Source organism: Labrus bergylta, chromosome 11 (genome assembly GCF_963930695.1).
Source record: "Labrus bergylta chromosome 11, fLabBer1.1, whole genome shotgun sequence".
NCBI classification, from domain to species: domain Eukaryota; kingdom Metazoa; phylum Chordata; class Actinopteri; order Labriformes; family Labridae; genus Labrus; species Labrus bergylta.
Window position 1 is genome coordinate 18,312,998 of NC_089205.1, and position 23,418 is coordinate 18,336,415.

A 23,418-nucleotide genomic window follows, 5' to 3' on the forward strand; every position below is an offset into this window, starting at 1 on the left:
CTTGGACCTTTTTTGAACCCTGCGCTTATGCCCCCCTTGATACTTGATACAGAGTTTGTATTCAAACATTTATAGGAGAAAACCTGCTGCAGGAAGAAGTGATTCCTCACAGGGGAATAAGCATCCTACTGTTGTTCTTTCTGCTCCTTCCTTTACACTTTAGAGAACCTGTCACCCTTACATTTTTAGAGTTTCTAGTCACAGGACTATTATAAGCCCAACATTCAATTGCCTTGACAAACTCCCCACCAGTACATGGGTTCTTAATTTGTATGCAGATTATGTCAGTAGCTACTCATTCTAACAGAGTTGACAAGGTTTTTTTCTGTTTGCAGTGCCTCATAGCATTTTGAATCAGGATAAAGAAATGAAACACAGTGATATCAATATATCTCAGTGTCAGATTTACATCTGTACTCATTAGGTAGAAAAAGCTCCATGTTAAAATGTGTGAAGGAGAGGGATTAAATATTCATAGTTTGCATATGCTCTCATGCATCACTCTGTTCATCCTTCATGTTTTTACAGACTATATAAAAAGGTTTCTCTCTCCCCCTGCAGGCTGCTCCGTAGAATCACTGCAGCAGCGGTGCTCCCACATGAAACAGGCCATCCTCCCTACTTCAATGACATGTTTGGAATGATGGTCTTTTTTTAGTTTGGAAGATTATTTGTATGTAATCCAAACATTGGATATGATTACTCTTTGTTTCCAAACTATCGGGAATGTGTGAGTGAAGCTGAGCAGGCAGCATAACATGCTGTCATAATGGTGGCTTTCATAACCTGGTGCTAATGAAGTCTGAGCCATACAGTCTTATTTATACACATTCAAACTCAGGATCCGCTTAAGCTCAGACGTTTACATTTAAGCCTGCATTTATTCTATACATGCACTTATTAAAGAGCTCCTGTTTTCCAGGTAACTTTGTAGTCGTTGAGGATCTTTTCTCTGCTCTAAATCAGCGATTGACTCTAACTTTACCTCTGATGAGTGTATCTTTACAACTGGAATTCTCATACATACAAAGAGGGGCTGAGTGACATAGGTCTCGATAATAAACCCTTATAACAAAAAGATCTGGGGTCTGGTTTGACAACTGATTCCTGCTTACTGTTCCCTTCTGGTCTTTGACAGTCTCGTGGTGAGTCTCACTGAAAGTTTGTCAAATACATCTAGAATAATCAAATTACAAGTTAAACCGTCTGTCCATCTAACTCACTAATATGTCTTCTCCTCTACAGGTTTTGTCTGGGACTGCTTCTTTGAGTCATATACCAATCCATGTTTTATGTCGTTGTTCTCTTCAAGCTGAAATGGGTGAGAATGACAGAGGAGGTATGCTAGACAGAGCTAATGCTCCAGATTGGGTTCCTCTTCTAAAAGGAAGCTGGGCACAGAACACTCACATGACTTGCTCATGGACATACCAGAGACCCTGCCTTTTAAGATGAATCTAACTTACGACCTCATTACATTTACTCCTGATCAAATCTAGACCACCAGTCTTAAATTGTAAATGAGATTCTTGATCTGAAGTTTCTCCTCGTCAAATACATTTTAAATGAAGAGTCAGGCTGACCCTGATGGTCGGAGATAACCACAATGTTTCTCTTTAATGTAGTCAAAACAAACTCTGTACTTTGACTCATTCTCTCGGGAGCCGAACACCAGTAGATTCATTGGAACATTTCATGATCAAATGTTAATAGAACATTTTTTGCTTTCAGAGATTAACCTCAGAAAGCGCTCTGTCTCCGTTCTGCTCATCTGTGCCTTCTTTCTGGCTGTCTTGCTGTGTCATCACACAGTGCAGACACCTGAGCCATTAATTTTTGCACTGTTGGCCAATGTGTGACTAATCCCCACGTAATAGACTTTGCCCCTGATCATGTAACCAAGTGAGTAATCAGCAAGTTCAGAATGATTCCAGCAGCCAGGATGAAGAGCATGGCAGCCGCAGCTAGACCCCGACGCAGGACCAGAGATCTAAAAGGGAGCTCGTTCTCCACAGGTTTTATTGCTGCCTCAGTACCGACCAGGTCCAAGCTGTCTGTCAGGTCCTGTAAGCTCCCTGCATCATCTGACTGGGGATCAGGACCTGCTAGTGAAATGTGACGTAAATGATTAAAAAAAAATTAAGCTTTTGTAATGAATGAATTAAAGCTAAATGTATATATATTTTAATTTACAAATATGGCACTGTTTAAATACATTTCCTGTCGTCAAATTGAGCGCAGAAAGAATGTATCATTTGCTCAAAAGGATGAACAGAACATACAAGATTTAAAAACTGCACAATCAGACTTACTTGTGTCTGTGAAGCTCCCACTCACTCCTGCTCGGTTTTGAGCCTGCAAGAAAAACAATGTGTCAACTTCTATTCAAAAAGAAAAAGCCCGAGGCCATTGAGAATGGGAAGAGAAACATCTGAATACTAACCTCGGCTGTAGCTTTCTTCCAATTCATTCTCACCAGGTAGCAAATCAGAAATGAGCACTGAAGAAACCCGCAGGTAAACAAGCCTATCCACAGACCTGAGGGGAAGAGAAAAGTTTTACATCTTGTTTTAAGCACAGCATGGGGAGGCAGAATCTGCGCTGAATTTCTTCCTTTGAAAAATACTGGGGACTAAATTTGGAATGAAGTTAAATAATCTTACCTTTTATTCCTAGTTTCCCTGCAAACATCAGTGACACTCCAATAGGAAATCCAACACCATAGTATCCCAAAATGTTGCAGATAGCCCCCACTTTCTGTTTACCTGCTCCACGTATGATTCCCCCTGAGGCCGCCTGGTCACACAAACAGAATAAATCTGTGTCAAGTCATGGTATGTTTTGCAAATTCTGTAATACAGTGTATGAGCATGAGCATGTCATGCAGTCCTGTGTGAACACAATTATGTAGATACTTACTGACGTTGCATCTAGGAGGACAAATGGGGCATATAAAGTCATGACATCTGCAACCCTTTCCCTAATTTGTCTGAAAGAAGAGAGATTTCTAATTTACACAGTCACGTAACAAACGATGATATTTCTTTTTAATGTGTTGTATTTCAGTGAAGTGACATCATACATTAGACGCTGACTTAACATGAATCATTACAGTGTAATTCAAGAACAAGAGTCAGAAACATTTACGTCAGGTTAATATGTCAACGATTGTGTAAGCAAAGTGCACTGTAAGGTGATGAATGAAGGCAGGATTCAAAGGTTGTTTTACTAGACCTGTTATGTCTCACACACTTGACACCAACTACGTGTGTAGACTTGTGTTTTTAGCCAGCTTATGTTGTGGTAAAGAAAATAAAAGATATACTCACTCATCATATGTAAAGACATAGGAAATATGATCCTTCAGGCTCCCAACCAGAACTGACAAACATATGGAAACCGACACTGTGGGAAAGTGAAACAGAATTAAGTATCTACAATGTGCATCTTTTAGAAGGTGCTGAAATTATTTATTTTCTGTGGACGCACATTCACACAATGGACAACCACTTTCTCCTACTCTTTGCCAATGAGTTGCTCTGCTGGAGCTTATCGCAAACATGAGCAGAGGATTCTGCCATGTCACTCTGCTTCAGTCACACAGAGTTGTTTTTCTAACTTCTTCCACTACTGCCATCATTTGCTTGAGTCAAATTCAAACACAAGAATAATTCTAGATCTGTTTTCATTTTAAATAAATAAATATTGTTTAAAAAAAAGACTTATCTTATGGTGTATAAATATGGTTAAAGAGCGTACTGACCTGCACAGAACATTGCCAGTTTAGCTGACAGCTTGGCCTGCTCTGTGTGTCCTGCTCCTAAAGCATTCCCCACTCTCACATTGCCCGCTATACTGAAACCCAAAGGGAACTTTGAAAAAAAAAAGAAAAGGGAATACAAATTAAACATGGGGATACACAGAACAACAAAAAGTTTCAGGTTACATAATTTACATATTAAGCAATACTACAGGTCTGTTGGGCAGTGGGCCCACCAGAGAATAAACCTTCATGAGCCGGGGCTCCGGCCGAAGATTTCTGCCTTTTAATAAGGCAGTTTTTTCTTACCACTGTAACTTTTGCTGCTTTGCTAAAGTGCTCATGATGGATAGGCCGGGTCTTTGTAATATAGCAATAAGTAAGGTCTTTCACCTGCTTTTTGTAACATAACAATGAGTAAGGTATTTTTACCTGCTCTTTCGTAATGTTAACAGACAAAGAGTAAGGTATTTTACCTGCTTTTTGTAAAGTGCCTTGAGATAACACTTGTTATGAGTTGACACTATACAAAAATAAATTGAATTGAAACACAGAAAAGTGGATTTAGTTGTAGAAATTACCATGTATGCAACATTTGCCAGTTCATACACGACTGATTGAGCTCCAAGTTCCACCTCGCTAATGAGACCTGTCAATAACAAACAGCAGGTAGATTTCAGATAAACTTAAGCACACATGAATGCTTTAAATCACAAGACACCACGGTGACATTACCTGCAAGAAAACTTCCTATCTCGTATGTCCACCACTCAACACACAACATGACCATGCTGGGGATGGCCAGGTAGATGTACGAGCTCCAGTCCTGCAGACACTCTTTGGACCAGCCTGGAGGGCCAAACAATGATAGAATATATCATTATTACTTGATAGGCTAGAATAATTAAAACTACAGATATGCAGAGACAATGATAGTACTGCTTGTAAATATGTTAATCACTTAAAATAGAATGATATTGGTCAAATAAGGTGGATTACTGTGTCTCAAATCTTGGGGCAACATTCAGATTTTGTTCAAATAAAAGAGCTCTGCTGGGAAAATGTCCCACTGCAAGCAGTAAGCATGAGTATGCATGTTTATGATATATGATCTACTTTGAGATGACTTTTTTATTTTTTCCCCTTTCATATGTTACTGTAGGAAGAAGTGCAGAAAAAGTTTATCACTGAGTTTTGGTTTTTCGATTTCTAAAACACCATAAACATAATAAACTTGATGTTTGAATTTGAACCTAATAAGTTGTGACATCAGTTTTAAAAGCACTAAATAGAGTGGGAAATTTATGTCATACTGTTGTTAATAGATTACTTTATTAAGCGTCTACATAATGTTCTTGTTGGTGTGCTAGATAGCCCAGTAGTTATGTTGCGCGTCCCTTGTACAGAGGATAAAGTCTTCGCAGTAGCAGCTGTGTTGTTTGAATCTGACCTCGGTCCTTTGCTGCATGTCGTCAGCATCCATAATAAAGGCAAAACGGCCCCAAAAATATCTTTAAAAAAATATTTTTTGGTTTCTGCTCTTGGGTCCCGCTCTTGTTTTTTTTTTCCTGAACATGACAGTTCACCCTCTATCTCTTGTTTTAAATGTCAACTTGAAGCCAGATGCTCTTGTTGCACTTGGGTCACTGGAGGAAGACACAGTTCAATGTAGAAAAATGACATTATTCTGTCACAGTTAGCAATCTGCTCGAGAAGATGGCGGACATTGTGTCCCACTTGAGACATTCAAAATAAAGCACTCTTAAAAACTGAAGAGGGCTATTTCAAAGAGCATGGGCTTTAGTAAAGTCAGTTCAAGATGCCTTGACCTTCTTATACAAACTATTCACTCATCATCTCCAATTCCTTACAGTTCATTTTCATGTTGTAAGCTACTGTTTATTTGTACTCAAACATGTCAATTTCTCCACGGTGACTGTAGAGCACATCACCTTTGTCCTGTCCTGCAAAATCTTTAATGGAAGGACTGTGATTTCTGTGAGAACTGATTAACCCATGCTGAGGTAAACTGTGTTGCCTCTGATTACATGCAGGGGTCACATTCCTCCAAAGCTGTACTCACCTCCCCAGGTGACCTTGTGAAGTCCTTTCCAGATGATGTAAGCAAAGAGAACGGTAGCCAAAGAGAACTGAGAGAGGGCGTTGGCGACAGCCGAACCTCTGTAAATAGTGATTTCTTGTGATGCTAAGAAATATAAATGATGGAACTTAAAAAGTCAATGGGAAATACTCACGCTACTCCCAGATTCAATACGTGAAGAAAGATGTAGTTGATGAGAGCGTTAAGAAGGTTGACCACAACTCCTGTGATAACTTGTGGCCATATGATGCCCTAAAGTAGAAGAGACACATGTTATGTTATCCTCTCATCAACTTTCAGAAGACGAGACAAAAAATGTACTTTATCTAGATGTAGTAAGTATTTAAATTGATCAACAGAGGCCACTCTATACTTGGAAAGTAGAATTTGAATACGCTAGAGTTTTTGGAGCTTTGTGGTTTCATACACATTTATTTAAGGGGCCTTGATAAAGAACATTTATTTCATACTGAATTCAGACATCGGATTCATAATTGTTTTGTTTTGGGTTTTTTTAAGATTTATCTTTGGGCATTTTTGCCTTTATTTGAGAAATAGGACAGTGGATAGAGTCGGAAATCAGGGAGAAAGAGATCAGGATCCGAACCCGGGCCGCCCGCCTGGAGGACCACAGCCCCGACACATGGGGGCGCGCGCCCTAACCACCGCGCCACCAGCACCCCGGATTCACAATTGTGTTAGTTTATACAAGTACATGTTTGCTGTGGTGTTTTTTGGCATAACAATACACATAAAAAAATAACAGTAGTACAATCATAAAAAAAAAAACTTAGATAAAACAGGATATTAAAAGAGCTGTACAGTTTTTGCAGGAATGTGCAACATAATGACCTCCAAAGTACCCCATACCTCACAGTATGTAGTTCTGAATAAAACATGCAACATACAGAATACACAATCCAGAAGATGTGACTGGGGATAACTATGGAGAAAAAACTGTGATCAAATGATCAAATGCAGGAGTGACACGGTAATGGCATAAATAGAAGGCTGGGGCACTGGCAGCATAGCGCTAAGCGCGTGCACCCCCATGTACAGAGGCTTAGCCCTCGAGAGCAGGCGGCCTGGGTTCAAATCCGAACCGTGGCTCCTTTCCTCACTCTCTTTCTCCCTAGTTTCTATCCACTCCAGGCAGTTACTCTATCCAATTTCCTTTCTCTCAAGAAAAGGCATAAAAAGCCTCAAAACAAATCTTGAATACAAAAAAAATAAATGGAAAACTAAACAATCCAATATTCCTGTATACTCACTCCATCCTTAAAGTAAAATAAAAAATTAAATGAATAAATAAAAATAGCACACTAGGCCTATGTAACAGCTCATTCAGTCCATTACGTCTTGTTTCAAGTCATTGTGGAGCTCCTCAAAGTTTAATTGGAAGAAACGTACCTGGTTTTGAAGATATCTTGTTTGTAATGAATACATGAATGTAGCCTAGAAAAAAAAAAGAGAAAACATGAGTTTCTTGATGCCACATATCAGCAGAATTAATAGTTCAAGGAAAGTTGAGTTTCATACAAAACAATTTGAAATACTCACAGGAAGCACTGGCATAAAGATCTTCACATACAACTGGGACAACCTGAAGAGAGAGCTAACATCAATATCAACAGGGGGAAAAAAATGGAATACAGCTTTGTTGTTCAGCCACGGCTTTAAAAAAAATCACATTCTGTCTCACTAGATGAACTAAAGATGTTCACTTATTCTCAATAACTTTTCTAACAATGATTCAGTACAAAACAACAAAAGCAATCTGAAAGGTGAATTTTGACTCAGCTGACCTGGCCACCTCTGGTTCCTGTCGGACAGCCAACAGAAGGGGCTCTGTGTTTATGAGGATTGCCCAGCAGGGGAAACACGCCAGTATCAAAATGAGGATAGCCTTCTGCAGAATGACCCCGACTCTATGAAGATTACGACCCCCAAAGGTCTAAAACCAAAAGGGTCATGGTCTTGAACTACTTTAAATTCATTATCCATACTTGTTGATAACGAAAACAATGTGTCTGCCGGGCTCCTACCTGAGAAACAAGAGTATCGCATGCTGCTGCCAAACCAGACCCAATAGATATTCCTGTAACATTAATAACCTGAGGATAAAGACAGACAAGTGTGGTTCATGTTATTCTGATCTACTGTTTTAACATTAAACAGATACATTTCTGTACTTAGTTGTACTTACAGCTATGGCTAAAGTCACCCCTGCCAGCTCTGTCTTCCCCAGGTGGCCACAGAAAATTGTGCTCACAAAACTCACTGAAAACACCATGAGCTGGGATATAGTCTGAAGAGGAAAAAAACAAGAGGGAAATTAGAGATAAACAAATTTAGAAGAAAATACAAAAATGTTGATCTGTCTTTTATCATAGTACTGGTGACTTATTTGACACTGATATTCCTTTTTTTTTTTTTTTTTAAGCATGTAGCTCACCACTGGTCCGGCAAGTTTAATCAGCTCGATTATTTCTGTCTTGAACCCAACAGGGACCAACATGCGGAGCCGCTTGAATAAAAAACATTCACTCCAGGAGGAATGAGAGGAAGTCTGGTTGCTGCTCTCCATGATTCAGTAGGTTTCTGACCCGTTCTCCTCTTTTTCTCCCAGCTGTATGCTGGACCCGTTCAGGTCACTCGATTTATCTGTCAGACAGTAAGATTATGCAATCTAACTGCTTTCATGTGAAATATTCACGGGACAGGCGGTCACTTCCTGTGTGTCTGCTGACCATGACGATGACACTCACTCAAGAGGGAACTCCACGAACACCAGGCGGCAGACAAACGTAATAACTTTCAGGTTATCCCAAGGGGCAACCTCCGGTCTCGAAAAATGAAGCCTAAGTGAATTTTTTTATAACTCATCGGATTTTATTCTATTTAGGAAAACGACTATGCCCATATTTGGTTGTGGCAGATTTGATTGACAGCTCTGCGCGGTCAGCAGGTCAGGAGGCTAACAGCTTGATCCGTCTGATTTCTCCTCTTTTTTACATTGTTTGGAGAGTTTGTTTAACACATATCTGACAACATACATGGCTTGCTGTGACCATCCAACAAGTTGATGCTTCAGTTTTTTTCGGTAAGTGATATGGTAGTGTTATATTTACTGCTTACTCATTTGTTTATATTTACGGACCTAGCTTGTTTAGCGTTAGCTTGTAAACCAGTCAGCTAACTGTGTAGCTCATTATTTACATTATTTACGGTCAATGGTTTAGAAATGTTTGTTGTTAAGATGTTGTTGTTGAAAATAGTGAGTTTGTGTGATGTTAGAAGCTAAAGGTTCACCTCGGTGGTTATCTGACGTTATGATGAATGTTATACTCCACGTAAATGTGGACATTAAAAACAAACTTTGTGTAGTAATTATCCGTCAGTAACATAAACTGAACTGAACCTAATGTGCTGTGTAGGTTATAGAGGATGACATTAAAGTTACATGGTTGATGTAGTGTCTTAAGATTTGAGCAAACTGTTAACAAAGAAAAAAAACTTCACTTTGTAAGAGCATCTGTAACCATTAAGAACTATATTAATAACCATATTAATTTTCACTGAACTCATACACAGAATATAGCAGTAGAAATATAAAATATAAATAACATATGGAATGAAAATAAGATTTAAAGCACATAGATATAAAGTATAAGAAATAGTTTGAAGAATACAGCCATGTACTGAGCTCATGTTAATAATAAATGAGTTACTGTAAATAAATATGAGACATCCAGAAGAAATCAATATTACAAAGCATACAGTTCATGTTACTGTTCTGACAAAAAGAGGAATGTCTGTGTTTTATATTTACTGATGTCAACAGCGATGAGGTGAACATGACAGTTGAAAAATAATTTTTTAGTATTTATTATAAGATATTTGTTTTCTATTGAACCCCGTGAAGTCATGGAGTCTGTGGAAAGTGTCAGCTTCACACCAAAAACTTTAAGTATTAGAAAAAATAGTGTTTAAGACTGGCATCTATTATGATGAGTTGCAGCTACCTTGTTCAATATTATTCCTTCAGATGAGGCTCATAACAAAAAAACACCCTGAGCTGTCACATGTAGTTAACTGTACATTTTGTCTTGTGTGAGGCATTAATTGAACACCTCTGTATTTCTCCTATAGACACAGTGTGGATTATTGGTGACTTGTCCGTCGAGGTGCCCAGAGAGCTGCAGAGACAGAGGAAGAAACCTGAGCCTCAACAACATCTGTATTTGTTGGTTCTTCTGGGGTGGACTTCGGTTGCTTCTCTTCAACAGCTCGCTGTGAGGGAGGTCTCCCCCGGATGGCCTGAGTGATGTCACCCACAGACTGAGAGCTGGAGCTGAGACGGGTTTTAAACCTCTTGACAAACCGTTACACCGCGCCCACCTGTCAAGCTGGTCAGCTACACGCCTTATTGTGAATAACTCTTATCCTTCATCAAATCAAAACTGATGAGTCATCAAAACATTCACCCCCCCCCCCCCCCCCCCGTACAGTGTGTGTCCATCGAGACATGAGCTAATCAGATCTATTTGTTTGTTTTGTACCAAGCTGTAAACATGTTCATCTCTGCTATAAAAACAGACTTTTTTTAATGTTGTTTTTCAGATTAAATAAATATTTCTATATAAATGCACTCCTTTATGTCTACTTATGTGTATACATTTCAGATTTTAAAAGGACAAGACTAAAATGTGCATTAATGCTCAACTCAATAGCTTAGGGAAGGAAGTCTACTTTTACACAACTTTTTATTCTTTAGACATTTTTTTTTACCAAATACTAATGTAGTTCATTTCTGAAAGTGGGATGGAACAGAGTCAGAGGTTATCCGCATAGCTTGATGCGATCTGTTGTTAAATCTTTGGCTGGACAATTAAGCAAAATAAGAAGTTATAGCCTATCATAGACTGTAAATATTAAACCAGTCAAAATATCAAAAGGTGAGGTGACAGTCACCATAGCAGGCAGTCAGTGATACTGAAATAGCCTGCTTAAACATGGCCATACAAGGCTGTTGAACAGCACATGAACTCAGGAAAAAGTTAAGGAAATATTATTCAAAAACGTTTAAAAAGCTTGTAAAATTAAGATAAAACTCATAAAAACGTGTTTTGTAGTTATATTGTTATGACAGTGCGTTGCTTGTCACTGAAATTCCATTGAGATAATAATTTATTCATGTATAACTGTTAGAAAACAGTAATTATGTTATCTGTCTGTCTGACTTAATATTTGAAATATATTTATAAAAAATGCAATGTAGACTTAACTCTTCTGTCATAGAAAATAGGTCTGGACATGTGATCGTTGTTACTGTATTGTACCAACAGATGGCGCCATTTCTTCATAACAAAAACATGCACACTGGTGAGACTGCAGACCTTCTCAAAATGTAAAGTGTAACTGTGTGCATGACTAGTTGACAGATGACGTCACATGACGTGAATGAACATGAATTATTGAGCAAAACATGTCCATCTTTAAATGTCCTTAATTTCTTTAGAGCCAATGTCATAGACTCACAATTATTGTTGGAATGCCTTGCCTTCAAGATTTCAAAGGTTAATAATCTATCTATCTATCAATTCAACTTTATTGTAACTGACAGATGACATATAGGTTCAAAGTGCTTCACAGATGAATGATTGTGTATTACACAATGAGAGATGGAATCTGGAGAATTTTGTTTTAAATACACATAGATATATATTTATATATATATATATATATATATGTATATATATATATATATATGTATATATATATATATATATATATATATATATATATATATATATATATATATATATCTCCAAAGTATCTACTTTATCTAATTTCAGGAGGGTTTCAAAGCTGTAACATCTGCCAAACTGAATGAAAGACGCAAAGTGAGAAACAAACTTGGTAGCTGTGGTCCTACTGTCTGTGGCATCGTTTGCTCGCTATAGACAAAGTTGTCATTATTCTGGCCACTATAACAACAACCTAAACTGCTCTACTATGTTGTTTATTATGTTGTATAATCTCAGTTTGAGGGTATGCTGTCCTGTAGGTCTGTAGGAAAGACATAATTTTGTGGCAACTTTAGGACGGAGATGCATGATCACAAAAACATCTGTTCTTTGTTATGCCATGCAAGAGAAAAATAGACTTTGAATCAGCTGACGGAACTGTCAACGTGAAGCTCAATTGACCAGAAAGTTTCAATATAACAGTCTCTTTAGAACTTCAGAGAGACGGACACAATGGTAGGGTTGCAGCACTTTAACCTCTTATTAACTTAAAAATGTCCTTTTTGCGACTGGAGCACATAAAGAACACATGAACTGTGGTCATAAAGTCAGATGACTCATCATTTGCCCTGTCTTTCGGCACGTGTTGTACACGTTTCCTTTAAAGTAAAGGGTTCTGGTGGCATCTTCTGCTGAGAGGTAGAATCCCGTAGATGAAACAGAAAAAACAGTCAACATGAAGCTACTTTTTAAGATTATGTTTTGAATACAATTTCTTTGTATGACAATAATCTAAAGGCTACACAAAATTTAAATGCAATCAGTGCAGTAGTTGTTTATTTGTGAAGGATTGGTGATGAACTGGTGATGTTCACCCACACTGCATTTATGAGCCAATGTGCTAAATGGCTCACTATCAAAATTATGGTCGAAGCTGTAGCAACAGAAACATCACCAAAAGTAAACTAATTGCTCATAAATACAGAAGATTATAGTATTTATGGTGATAGTAGATTTTAATTAATAGTAGAAGTACAATTTGTATAGTTTTTGTAATGTTTATAATGTAATTAGGCTAGTGTTTGCTTTGGCAGTGTCATCATCTCTGAATCAGGTAGTGCCCTTTTTTAAATAAAGAAAACCTCCTTTAATACAGTCGACTGTTTCTCATTTATTTGAATTCTGTTTGTATGTACACCTATCTGAAGTTGTCTTGCTGGTGTCCTCTATCCCTTGTATCCATTGCATTAAGTAATTATTTATATTTGATCCCAAAAAGACAATCATTGTGAAAGCATTTTGTTAAAAGACTGGTCATTATAAATGTAGCCAAAGGTTCAAAGAAAGACCCTCTGTCTTGGTCTGGATCTTTTAGTGTTTGGCCTGAGGCATGTCCCGCAGGTTAATTGGATACTCGGATTGCAAACTGAACCCATCTCACACAAGTCATTATGTGCCAGCTAGGATTGATTATATCAGACAGGCTCCATATTGTCCTCATGTGTAACTGATACTAAAAAGAAGGCCAACATTGCTTTAAGAACCATTCCCATTCATAAAATATTCTAAAATGCAACAGGTGGATTGGGCAGAAAAAGAAATGATGCTTTTTGGCCTCTCGTGTTCCTGGAAAATCACAGCATAGATTGTGTTTCCCATCATACCATAGCTTTGTCCAACTGCTGAGTCAGCAAACACTGACATGGTTGATATACCATGTTACAGAAATGAGTTTTTGGGTTCACTAGAGTTCTTTTGTGTTCAGTTACATGAAGTGAACAGATTAACTTGTAGGCCTTGAAAGCCTGATATATATATATAGCCAATTATGGAGGCTATGATGCATAAAGACGTGTTTCAATTGGATAATGAGTGGGTGGCTGAGAGGCAGCAAAAGGAGAAAAAGGCACTATAATTACGTAAGCATTTTCCCGCAGGCGACCCAAGATCATAGTGATCTGAGCTGCCCAATCTACCCAACCGCTTGTTAACCACTTTTAAACCGAGTTACATTTTAATTGTCCAACAGAGCTGAAGTCAAAAGTACTGTATGTCGTGATACTATGAGGTTTCCTCCCTACCTTTGACTGAGACATGTGAGTCTGTCACACAAAACCTCAAACATGGTTTGGTGCTGTTTTTGCCATGGAAACCTTCAGGTTTCTGGAATCCACATCTTCCACAACAACTATTGGGTGAACATTGATTCAATAATCAAAAAGGCCCAGCAGAGGATGTTCTTCAGCCAAGTTCTACACTGAAGTCATCTAGTACCAACTCACACACTAAAGAACAACTAGACTGTTGGGAAGTTTACAGGTGCCAGTTACTTACAACTTTAATACATATTTCTACATGTTCCGAGTTAAGAAACAAGCGTAATAAACAACCTTTTCCGACTTGTACCATCTGGTACATGTTTGTCATTGTCATATAATCATATACATTTTCTTTTTTTTTTAAATAAAGCTTAATTTGATTTTGACTTTTTTTCTGCTTCAAAATCTCATAAAAGGAACCAATAGTCATCAAGATCATTGAAGACACTTTAAGGGCTGTAATAAAGGGCTCTGGAGACTTTAAATGGAGACATGTAAAAGGTCTTTGTTGAGCTCATAATGTGTATGACGCAAAAACAATGCCGGACAATATGACTATCTTGACCCTTGGCTCATGCAGTGTCTCAGCAGAATGACAATGACAGAGAGCCCTTTCCTACATACATTAGGCGTGGCCTTTCATTGCTGGACTACTGTGGCTTTACGCACTGTGTTTACAGGATTATATCAGCTTTATGCACGAGACAAGAGGTCATAAGCAAGAGGCAGGGAAACACGTGTGCACTTTAGAAGACATAATTGTCTTGAGGAGTTAAAAAAGCCGTCTGCTGATGAAAGTGGGGTGACCTTGTTTTGGATGATGCCGTAGAAAGACATTGCTGTTTTTTAAAGCAAAGACTTATCTATCTATTCCGCTCATTTTAAAAATGACTTTTATTGCGTGAAGTAAATACTGGTACTTAGATAAAACTACATCCATCCATTATATATATCATTTTTCCCGTTAGGTGTTTTGGGGGGCCGGAGCCGATCCCAGCTGTCATTGGGTGAGAGGCTGGGTACACCCCGGACTGTTTGACAGTCAATCACAGGGCTGTCATATACTGTAGAGATAGACAACCAGCCACACTCACATGCACATCTACGTGCAATGTAGAGTCAACAATTAACCTAACAATCATGTCTTTGGACTGTGGGAGGAAGCTGGAGTACTGTGAGAGAACCCACGCATGCACGGAGAGAGCATGCAAATTTCACACAGAGAGGCCCTGTCCGACGGGGATTCGAACCAGGAACATCCTTGCTGTGAGGCAACAGCGCTAACCACTGGATCACCATGCAGCCCCTTGTCTTCTTCTGCCCATTCAATTTTGTAACACAGGCAACAAAGACCTTATTTGTTATGTCTGGGGTACAGAAGTCTTTAAGAAAAGATGGGCTTGTGTTTCAGACAAGAAAACATTTATTGCAATTCAGACAGATATTATTGCAGTGAGTTATTTGGAAATGCAAGCACAAAATGTATTGATCCATAATATCACAAGTGTTTCTACAGTACAGTTTCTTTGTTTGTTCAAGGCACATATGTTTCGCGCTACGTACAGTAGTGAGGATACATTTCAAAGTTCAACTGATTCTGGAACTGTAACACATTACCATCAGCCCTGATGTGGCCCAAGGCAAGGTTGTCAGCTTTGATACAAAAGGGGCAAAAGTACAAGTGTACCCGCGTCCAGTTGCTTCTCAACAATACATTTTAGCCCATTATCTGTAAATATCAAAATGGAAAACTTAGCCAACAGCCTAAGTTAAGAAAAACCCCAGTGTATAAAAAAAAGTCAACAAAACTCTTGAAGTCAAGTGTTAAATTAAGTTAAAGTTGATTTTGACAAATACATTACCTATAAATAATAAAAAATACTCATTGGGCATTACTTGTCAGTGTTGTACTAAATGTGATGTACTGGAAAGTCATTTTTAATGTATACATTTTAATTGTTATGATATTTCTTACTGATAAATACAGTACAGAAAAAAATACAGTATTATTCTATTAAATGTCCTTAAATAAAATGTAAAACTTAAGTAAAAAACATGAGAATTAAAAACGAAACAAAGTGCAGTTTTTGAGTAAATGTGCCGACTTAAGTCCTTAAATTATATCGTTTGCATGACTCATATATATTAAGCTGTAGCTACATATGACTATGTAAAACATTTCTAAAAACTCTGACCTTAAAAAGAAGCCATTCCTTTGATTTCCTCTGAACAGGAACTGAATGTTATTGCAAAGGTTGGCTTCTCATGAGGATTAAAAGTCTCTCCACTTAAGAATATAAATACAATTTAAATTTTAAAAAAAAAGTATTTCTTCAACTACTCTCCTTGCATCTTCAATAATATCACCACTTTCTTTGCCAAGCAACCCACAGGTGTTAATGAAAACAAGCATTGGGGAGCCTGTATTCGAGCAGCAATCAGGTGCATGCAGTCCACCGTGTGGTGTTGTCCCGTCGCTTTGACCAGAGGTCTTTGTGCGGCACATGTGGAGAGGGAGGGCAGGGTTTCTGTGGACCATCTCCTATGACAGACCAAGGCTCATAACCCAGTGACATTGGCCCAGGCGGGGAATGAGTCCAGCTCAAACATGGCCTTGCCCCAGGTGTTGATGGCCAGTGTGATACATATGATGCCAATGATGTTCATCACTATTCCTGTCCTGGCCTGAAAAGAACAGTTAGTTGTGATATTAAAGCACAGCCGGGCATTCCTTTTGAGACGTAGACAAATACAAATACACATACAGCTCTCAGGTCCTTCCACAGATTGAAGTGAATGCATTCATCTTGTTAGGGTAGCTTAGTTTGAGAAAACCTTGAAACAGCTACACTTGCTCTGCTAATTGGACAAGTTCCACTTACCAGCACATCTAAACCTCACTTTGTAACATGTCAAATCTTGTATTTTACTAAGAGGTTGAATAATAAGGTTCAGAGTTGCTGGTGGGCAGATTATTTTACCCTTTGACAAAGCCAGGCTAGCTCTATTCTTGTTTGCCAGTCTTCATGCTAAAAAAAAAGCTAACTGGCCACTGCCAGTAGTTTTACAAAAACCCTAAATATAAGGGTATGTTAAGATGGACCACAGGGAAAGATTTAAAGGTATTATAAAGGTGTCAGAAGAGGCAGTTACAACGTTAAGAGCATGAGCTGCCCAAAAATGTTACTTGGTACATATATATTTTTAAGTACCTTACAGCTAATGTTACAAGTAGCTAACATTGGTATGTTGGTATTTTGGATTACAGCTAACATTGGTATAGCCATTTGGTGCACAACAATGGACAAACAGCTAAATATTTCATTGGTGAATGACATGTATTAAAAATACTTTAATAGTATCGATCCTCTTAACAGAGTCTTATATGAGCCTTTTTCCAAAAAATCCATTTATTCTTTGGAAAGGCAGGTTATTCTGAGGTTGGCAAGGACAGGGTTAAATGCTAACATTAGCTGTTAGAGCTGTTAAAGCTGACCAGAGTTATCCAACATGTTTTTTTCACTTGAAGCTTACGGTTACATTAGCAAGAAAGTGTCTGAATGTTTATGTTAGTTGCTGTTTCATGGTAGCTAATGCTGAGTTGTCTTTTTAGTTGTTCATCAAAGACACACAGCTAAATAAAAAAATGTCTGATAGTAAAACGGCCAGTATGTGAATATAGTCAATGAACATGTAGTTCAGATATCCTTGCAGTGTACCAGTGACCCTAAACCGACCACTTTGTATGCTCAACATACAGTATAATTTACTGACCCATCACAACAAACTACTGCCAAACTCACCATGTCAGCAACCTTGAGGTATCCATAGGAGAAAACGATGGCGTTTGGAGGCGTTGCAACAGGCAACATGAAGGCAAACGAGGCGCTTAGAGTACAAGGCACCATGACGTAGAGTGGATTCATTCCAATAGACTGAGCCTGCAATAATCACACAGAAAGATTCAACAGTCTGAGACAGGGATGAACATAGCCTCGATAACAAATCCTCCACTCCTACTATCTGGCTAGTTTCTGCGACAGTAATCACTGACTCATAAGTCAGAGTGAAATGTGTGCAATTCTGTGAGGAGTGAAAACTCTCATTAGGTGGGTGTAATTAAGATGTAATTCCTGCAAGCTTTGGGCTGAGTCATGGTATCTGACATAGAAAAGGACTACATGTAGCGATAATAGCAGACTACTTGGATGAAAAAAAAATACATTACTCTGGAATTTGCTTCTGAATTACATATCCAACTTCACAGTATGTTACAAATGAACAGTAATTTCTACTTCTCAAAATAAACAATGTGTGAAGATTTAAACTTCACAGTAGCCTGTTCAAAGTTCAAATGTAGGCTGTATATCAGCTTACGACAATGACAGTGACACAACAATGACAGTGTCTCATGGTTTTAGTTGGATAAAATGCGAAAGATTCACTTGAGGGTTTGACACATAAAGTGACATACCGCAAGCCATGACTACCACTAAGTGTCATCCCTCTTCTTTGTGCTTCGTGTAACAAATCAGATGTTCTTTTCTTTCTCTCTTTTCTTTTCAACTCTATGTTCACACAAGGGTTGGACACCCTTGGGCACCCACTTGGCTATGTCCCCTATAAATATCTCTCTGAATCCCCCTGCTTGGCACAGTCTTTCACAACCAAGCTTTGGCGTTCATTCGAGTGCTAGACTAGCGGGCACAGTAATGCCATTCTTCAGCAGCAGTGGGGTGGGCAGCATTACGAGGCACTGGGCTGAATTGGTGTGTTTGGCAGGTTATTAATGAGAGGAGGGGCCCGAGAAAGGGGACCAAACATATTCAGTCTGAATGACCAACTAGATGGGAGACCAAACATGGGACAATAGGCTGGCTCCCACCGGAAGTAGTTTCATTGCTAGACTCCAATTGAGGACATCAGTTCAAAAGAAGTCACACTATGTAGCACTTCACCTCACTGAACCACTGCTACTGAACATAATTGTTGGTCTCCTGCAGTCTGAGATCCTGCACGCATTCTACTTTCTCCCTGAGAACTTACCATTGAGGCTAAGACAGGTAGGAAGAGCGTCGCTGTTGCCACATTACTGGTGCACTCTGTAAAGGTAGCAATCAGCAGGCACAAGATGATAGCTATTGCCCAGGGAGGGATGCTTTGGAGGGGGGTCATTTGATCTCCCATCCACTTTGAGAGCCCTGATATCTACAAAGAAGGTAAACATACACAGGGTTAAAGTCTCCTCTAGATATGTACAAACTATTCAACCTAGCTCATCATTACTATCAGCCGAGTTAACGGCTCATTTACTTTGAGCAAAGTCTAATTCAGGTTTGTGCATCATAGACATTATTATATCCAATTTAACTCATTTTAGGGGACATTTAAGCTTAATGGAAGAGGAAATGTTTAGTTTGCATGGCAGTAACAAAAAAATAGAAAAATAATGAACTTCTTGTTTATAGTTAGTACCTTTGAATCAAGTTTGGATATGACTAAATCTGCCCCTCATAATTAAAATCCACCCTAAAGAAAGATAATTGCAGAATGTAAATCCATGGAATGGCAATTGCTTAAAAAGACAATAAATAGTATAAAACAGTTTGATCTCATTAATTTGTGTGGACAAAGACAACAAGTAGGCCACCACCATCAAGAGACATTATAATTGTATGATTTATGTATTTTTTGATGATTGTTACCATAGTAGTTCTTAGCTACTTGGCTATTTTCCCTATAATATTGTGACTGTCAATTCCACTTACCTCACTGCCCTTCGCCAGAGCAAAACCTCCTCCGAGAAGAAGCACAATGCCCCAAGGTAACTTCTTTTGGACAACTTTCCAGGTGAGCAGACGCGGAGTTGAGCCAGAAGTTTGACGGGATACTACAGATCCAACAAAATCCAATGACATTATTGAATGATTGCATAATCTCCACCTTGGTTACAACTGTCTGACATGAGTTTGTTTTCTCGTAGAATGACTCACCCGTGTCAAAACTATGAGACCTCCGAGAACAGAAGCGTGGAGGTTTTGAGGGCAGAACAAACAGAAGAATGGCGATGAAGATTGCCACTGTGGCATCTGTCACATACCTGAGAAGTCGAGTGATAAAGGAAATGAAAGAACAATGTAAATTTGGAAAAAATGTTGGTAAAGTAATGTGTAAAAATATTAGGTTTTACATACTCTGCTTTGGAGTTGAAGATGTTTGTAGCCCAGCCGTGAACAAACCCTGGTTCCCTTGTGAACCACAACACTACCAGCAGGCAGAAGAGGCCAAGGACACTGATCTCCCCAAACGACATCGGCCCCAGAAGACGATGCTGCTCTCTGATCACATTAAAGGCAGCAATATCCTTATCTGTCTTCACAGCCCCACAGCCCCATGTCTTCTTAATGCTAAAGGGATCACATGAGGAAAAATCTTTGTGTCACCTCTCCACTCAGTCATGGTCATGATGCGGTAAAAGCTTCTTGATGCAGTTTCAAGTCTGTCACTATAATTAGGCTTTAACCATCACCAAACTCACTTGAATCCCATGAAGACAAACTGCAGCCAAAGCCAGGCCAACGTGAGCATGAGGATCATGTTTGGGAACGCAAAGCCGAACCAGGAGGCAAAGTTAATCACATCTCCATTTTCGGGAAAGAGTCTAAGGTAAACAACAAAGAGCAATTTTATAGGACAAATTTCACAGCAATAGTACATGACAGAACAATGCATGAGGAAATTCTCACTGGTTCATCTGGCCTTTGAGCACAAGATTAGGGCCTGTTCCTGTCAGTGTAGCGGTGCCTCCGATGCTGGCAGCGTAACAAATGCACAGGGTCATCCCTTTACACATTTTCCGCCTTTCTGCTGCCTCCATCTGCCTGGCAGCCTCCACCGTGGCATCCAAGAAAGTCACAACCAATGAACCTTCGAACATAGAGCAATAAATACTGTTACACCGTTTTGTTGGTAGAAATAAAAGTTGTTTAGACTGTACATTTTCTTGGCAAAACAGGGAGAGAATTGTACTTTAAGAGGGCCATGGATCACCTTGTCCATCATTCTGTTTCTCTGTCTGGGGAGGCTGTTTAGTATCAGGCTCTGACGTATGGAGCTGCTCCTCCTGGCTGAGAATCTGAGGTATCTCTGCATCACTGTTGTTGAGCTGCTCCAGCACTGCTTGGACAATAGGCACCATCATGGCTGTGGTAGCAGTGTTACTTATCCACATGGACAAGAAGGCAGTGACACCCATGAAACCCAACATCAAGCTGGAAGGAAGATTGAAAAAAGTGTGAGTGGACATAGTAAGGAAGAGGTGACCACAATTGTTTTACAACAAACTATAAAAAGAAAAAAGGAAAGACTTTCTGACAGCAGTAAAAAACCTAGGATGTAGTTTCCTTATCTAGCTGATGCCTTTAATGACATGGTTGATTAGATAAGCTTCGGAAATGTAACTAAACAATGACAGACCTAGCTGATAATCTACAGTGGAAGTGTGGATTTTTAGCACTCACAGTGCTGGACGCACACCAACGAGGAGCAGCACCCTTAAGGCAATGCGCTTGTGCAGATTCCAGTGCTCCACGGCTACTGCAACCATAAGCCCCCCCACAAACAGCAAGTTTGTGTCTTTCAGGTACTGCATACACACCTGAGAGCACAGGGAGATATGTTGTTTGAAGAAGTACTTGCTTAGCAAATCCAACACCCTGCTGCAGTTATTATACTTACATCTTTGGATTGCATGATGCCAAACAGGGGGAACAAGAGGGCTGGAAGCAGAGCCGTTACAGCCAGAGGAAGGACCTCAGTGCACCAATAAACTGCCATCAGGATGATCACATAGGCACATTCTGCCTCCTGCGCGACAAACACACAGGAACACCTTGCATTAGGGGTCAGGATCAAACTTGGAAAGATGCCATGCAAGGTCTGAAAACATCTTCTCTGGTCACAACATATTGCATAATCTTTAATGGGATGGTTCAAAGGGTAAAGATAACAGCGCTTATTGTTCTAATGTCTTGTCAGTCACCTGTTTGAACATTTTGCTTAGATCATCACGCTTAGCTCTTTAAACACCAATAAACATTATCATTTTATCACGTTTCTATTTGTTGGTGTTTTGTTTGCCAACACATTTTGTTTTAAATCACATATTTTTAAACACAATTCTTCACTTGATATGACGTGCCTTACTTTTTGGCTTAAAGAAAAAGTCATTTGTCTTTATATTTTGTTGGCAATAAATGGAATCTAAGTTTGAGACGTCATAGGCTACTCAATCATCCCCCTCTTTCCCGTGTTCACCCCTGTTCGTGGCTGCTTTGCATTGAAGTCTGTGACTATGATAACATGCTGACAGCCTGCGTGCACATCTCTGAGTCACATGTAGCGGTAGATACGCGGACGAACCCCACTTCACTCGGTGTTCCCACGCTGGACATGACCCTTCATGTTAACAACAAGAAGTTAAAATAACAAGACCTTAGAGGGGTCATGCCTGGGGCAACACCGGGACAGCTCTCGTGCTTTTACTGCAAAAGTGCGTCGCGCGCGCTTCTGAGCAACAGGTGCACGAGAGAAACAGTCCAAATCTGACTCGTTTGGGGCTCTGGCTTTTTGTTAGGCGAAAAAAAAAGACCGACTGCGACGAATTCCCGAATGAATTGATTTAATTATTTTATTAAACAAAATAGAAACATGCAGCTAAATGTAACCTCTGACTGAACTTAAAAAAATATATATGTTGCTGTTTATATTTTGACAATTAGCTTAGGCCTAGGCCTATCAATAATAGCATAGTTTCATCTCTTAAATTATGCCGTGCGTTATAGGATACCAAAAGATGCCAGATTTCTCCAATTTAATCCAACAGTGCGAAAACTACGTTCAATTAATTTAACTATTGTTTTATCCAATTAAGTTAGGTTACATACCGATGTCCCGATCACTAAAGGCAGAGGAAGAAGAATAAATGGAGTCGAAAAAAGGATCAGCTCATTCTTAACAGAGCGAAGATATTTGAGGAATGCCATCCTGAAGGAAAACCGAGAAAAGAAGGCTTTCGCACCATGGACCGCGCTTTTGAGGCGCAGAGGAGAGGAGGAGGGGGGAGTCCCACAGCAAATAAAAGAGAAAGAGAGAGAGAGAGGGAGGGAGAGCGAGGGAGCGAGATATGTGCAGGGTGCTCGCACCAAAACAAAAGGACTGACTGGTTGATTATCTTTGAAGCCACAAGAAAAAAATGTCTTCCCTAAACGAACCAAAGCAATGAAATACAAATAGGCCTACCCCCCACCCCAAAACTGGCTGAATTGCTGCACTGGGAAAACTTGTTCCTTCAGCTTTTGAAACATTGTGACAATGGGTTAATTCCTTGCATAAATTCCTCATCTGAATGCCGATTACACCCCTGACACTATCAGACTACGACACAGATTGGTCTGTAAAGCTCATAATCTGAAGTAGCATAACATCAAAATGAGGATACCCTGGTCCGAAAAATGCCAGGATTAGTTTCCACACCTGTTTTCTCGAGGCTCAGCAATGCAATACAATTGCAGCGAGTGTTTACACATGAGGATTGTGATTTGAGTCATTGCTGCTCCACCTCAGTATTTCGGTAAACCAGAAATGGGTCACTGTTTTTATTTGTATCGCAAAATGATAAATAATTGGCATTGCAGTAGATTGCTTGTG

At 39.2% G+C, this 23,418-nt stretch overlaps 2 protein-coding genes and 1 long non-coding RNA gene across 4 annotated transcripts; 1 reads left to right on the forward strand and 2 right to left on the reverse strand.

Annotated features, from left to right (window-relative positions):
- Window positions 1–1,590: 1,590 nt before the first annotated feature.
- slc47a3 (solute carrier family 47 member 3) lies at window positions 1,591–8,599 on the reverse strand. Of its 2 annotated transcripts, none has more exons than XM_020654923.3 (17): window positions 8,317–8,599; window positions 8,068–8,169; window positions 7,907–7,975; window positions 7,667–7,815; window positions 7,422–7,464; window positions 7,272–7,316; window positions 6,016–6,113; window positions 5,844–5,941; window positions 4,496–4,609; window positions 4,342–4,409; window positions 3,764–3,872; window positions 3,330–3,405; window positions 2,920–2,989; window positions 2,664–2,796; window positions 2,444–2,538; window positions 2,313–2,355; window positions 1,591–2,102 (listed from the first exon to the last, which is right to left on the reverse strand). In XM_020654923.3, exons 1-17 carry the CDS (start codon window positions 8,446–8,448, stop codon window positions 1,891–1,893), a joined length of 1,656 nt encoding a protein of 551 aa, XP_020510579.2. In that variant the 5' UTR covers window positions 8,449–8,599; the 3' UTR covers window positions 1,591–1,890. The 2 variants fall into 2 exon arrangements, with proteins under 2 accessions (XP_020510579.2, XP_020510571.2); XM_020654915.3 differs by having other exon boundaries at window positions 1,591–2,105.
- Window positions 8,600–8,616: 17 nt separating this feature from the next.
- LOC136180479 (uncharacterized) lies at window positions 8,617–10,512 on the forward strand. The gene is made up of 2 exons (XR_010667125.1): window positions 8,617–8,964; window positions 10,014–10,512. It is a non-coding gene; the product is annotated as an uncharacterized lncRNA (long non-coding RNA).
- A 4,598-nt stretch (window positions 10,513–15,110) lies between these two features.
- Window positions 15,111–22,819, reverse strand: slc13a5b (solute carrier family 13 member 5b). Its single transcript, XM_020653899.3, has 12 exons — window positions 22,656–22,819; window positions 21,448–21,576; window positions 21,231–21,367; window positions 20,761–20,981; window positions 20,457–20,637; window positions 20,249–20,371; window positions 19,905–20,117; window positions 19,704–19,810; window positions 19,479–19,600; window positions 18,757–18,918; window positions 17,514–17,651; window positions 15,111–16,395 (listed from the first exon to the last, which is right to left on the reverse strand). The coding sequence occupies exons 1-12, from the start codon at window positions 22,752–22,754 to the stop codon at window positions 16,270–16,272; spliced, it is 1,758 nt and encodes a 585-aa protein (XP_020509555.2). The 5' UTR covers window positions 22,755–22,819; the 3' UTR covers window positions 15,111–16,269.
- Window positions 22,820–23,418: the final 599 nt, after the last annotated feature.

Excerpts from the sequence above, each read along its gene's own strand:
- slc47a3 (XM_020654915.3), bottom strand. The coding sequence starts at position 8,448 with ATGGAGAGCAGCAACCAGACTTCCTCTCATTCCTCCTGGAGTGAATGT. Across the intron at positions 4,410-4,495 it reads GATAGGAAGTTTTCTTGCAG|GTCTCATTAGCGAGGTGGAA; the intron begins GTAATGTCACCG and ends TGTTATTGACAG. Across the intron at positions 2,539-2,663 it reads AGGGAAACTAGGAATAAAAG|GTCTGTGGATAGGCTTGTTT; the intron begins GTAAGATTATTT and ends TCTTCCCCTCAG.
- slc13a5b (XM_020653899.3), bottom strand. The coding sequence starts at position 22,754 with ATGGCATTCCTCAAATATCTTCGCTCTGTTAAGAATGAGCTGATCCTT. Across the intron at positions 19,811-19,904 it reads ATCTTCAACTCCAAAGCAGA|GTATGTGACAGATGCCACAG; the intron begins GTATGTAAAACC and ends TCGACTTCTCAG. Across the intron at positions 17,652-18,756 it reads TACCTGTCTTAGCCTCAATG|GCTCAGTCTATTGGAATGAA; the intron begins GTAAGTTCTCAG and ends TGATTATTGCAG.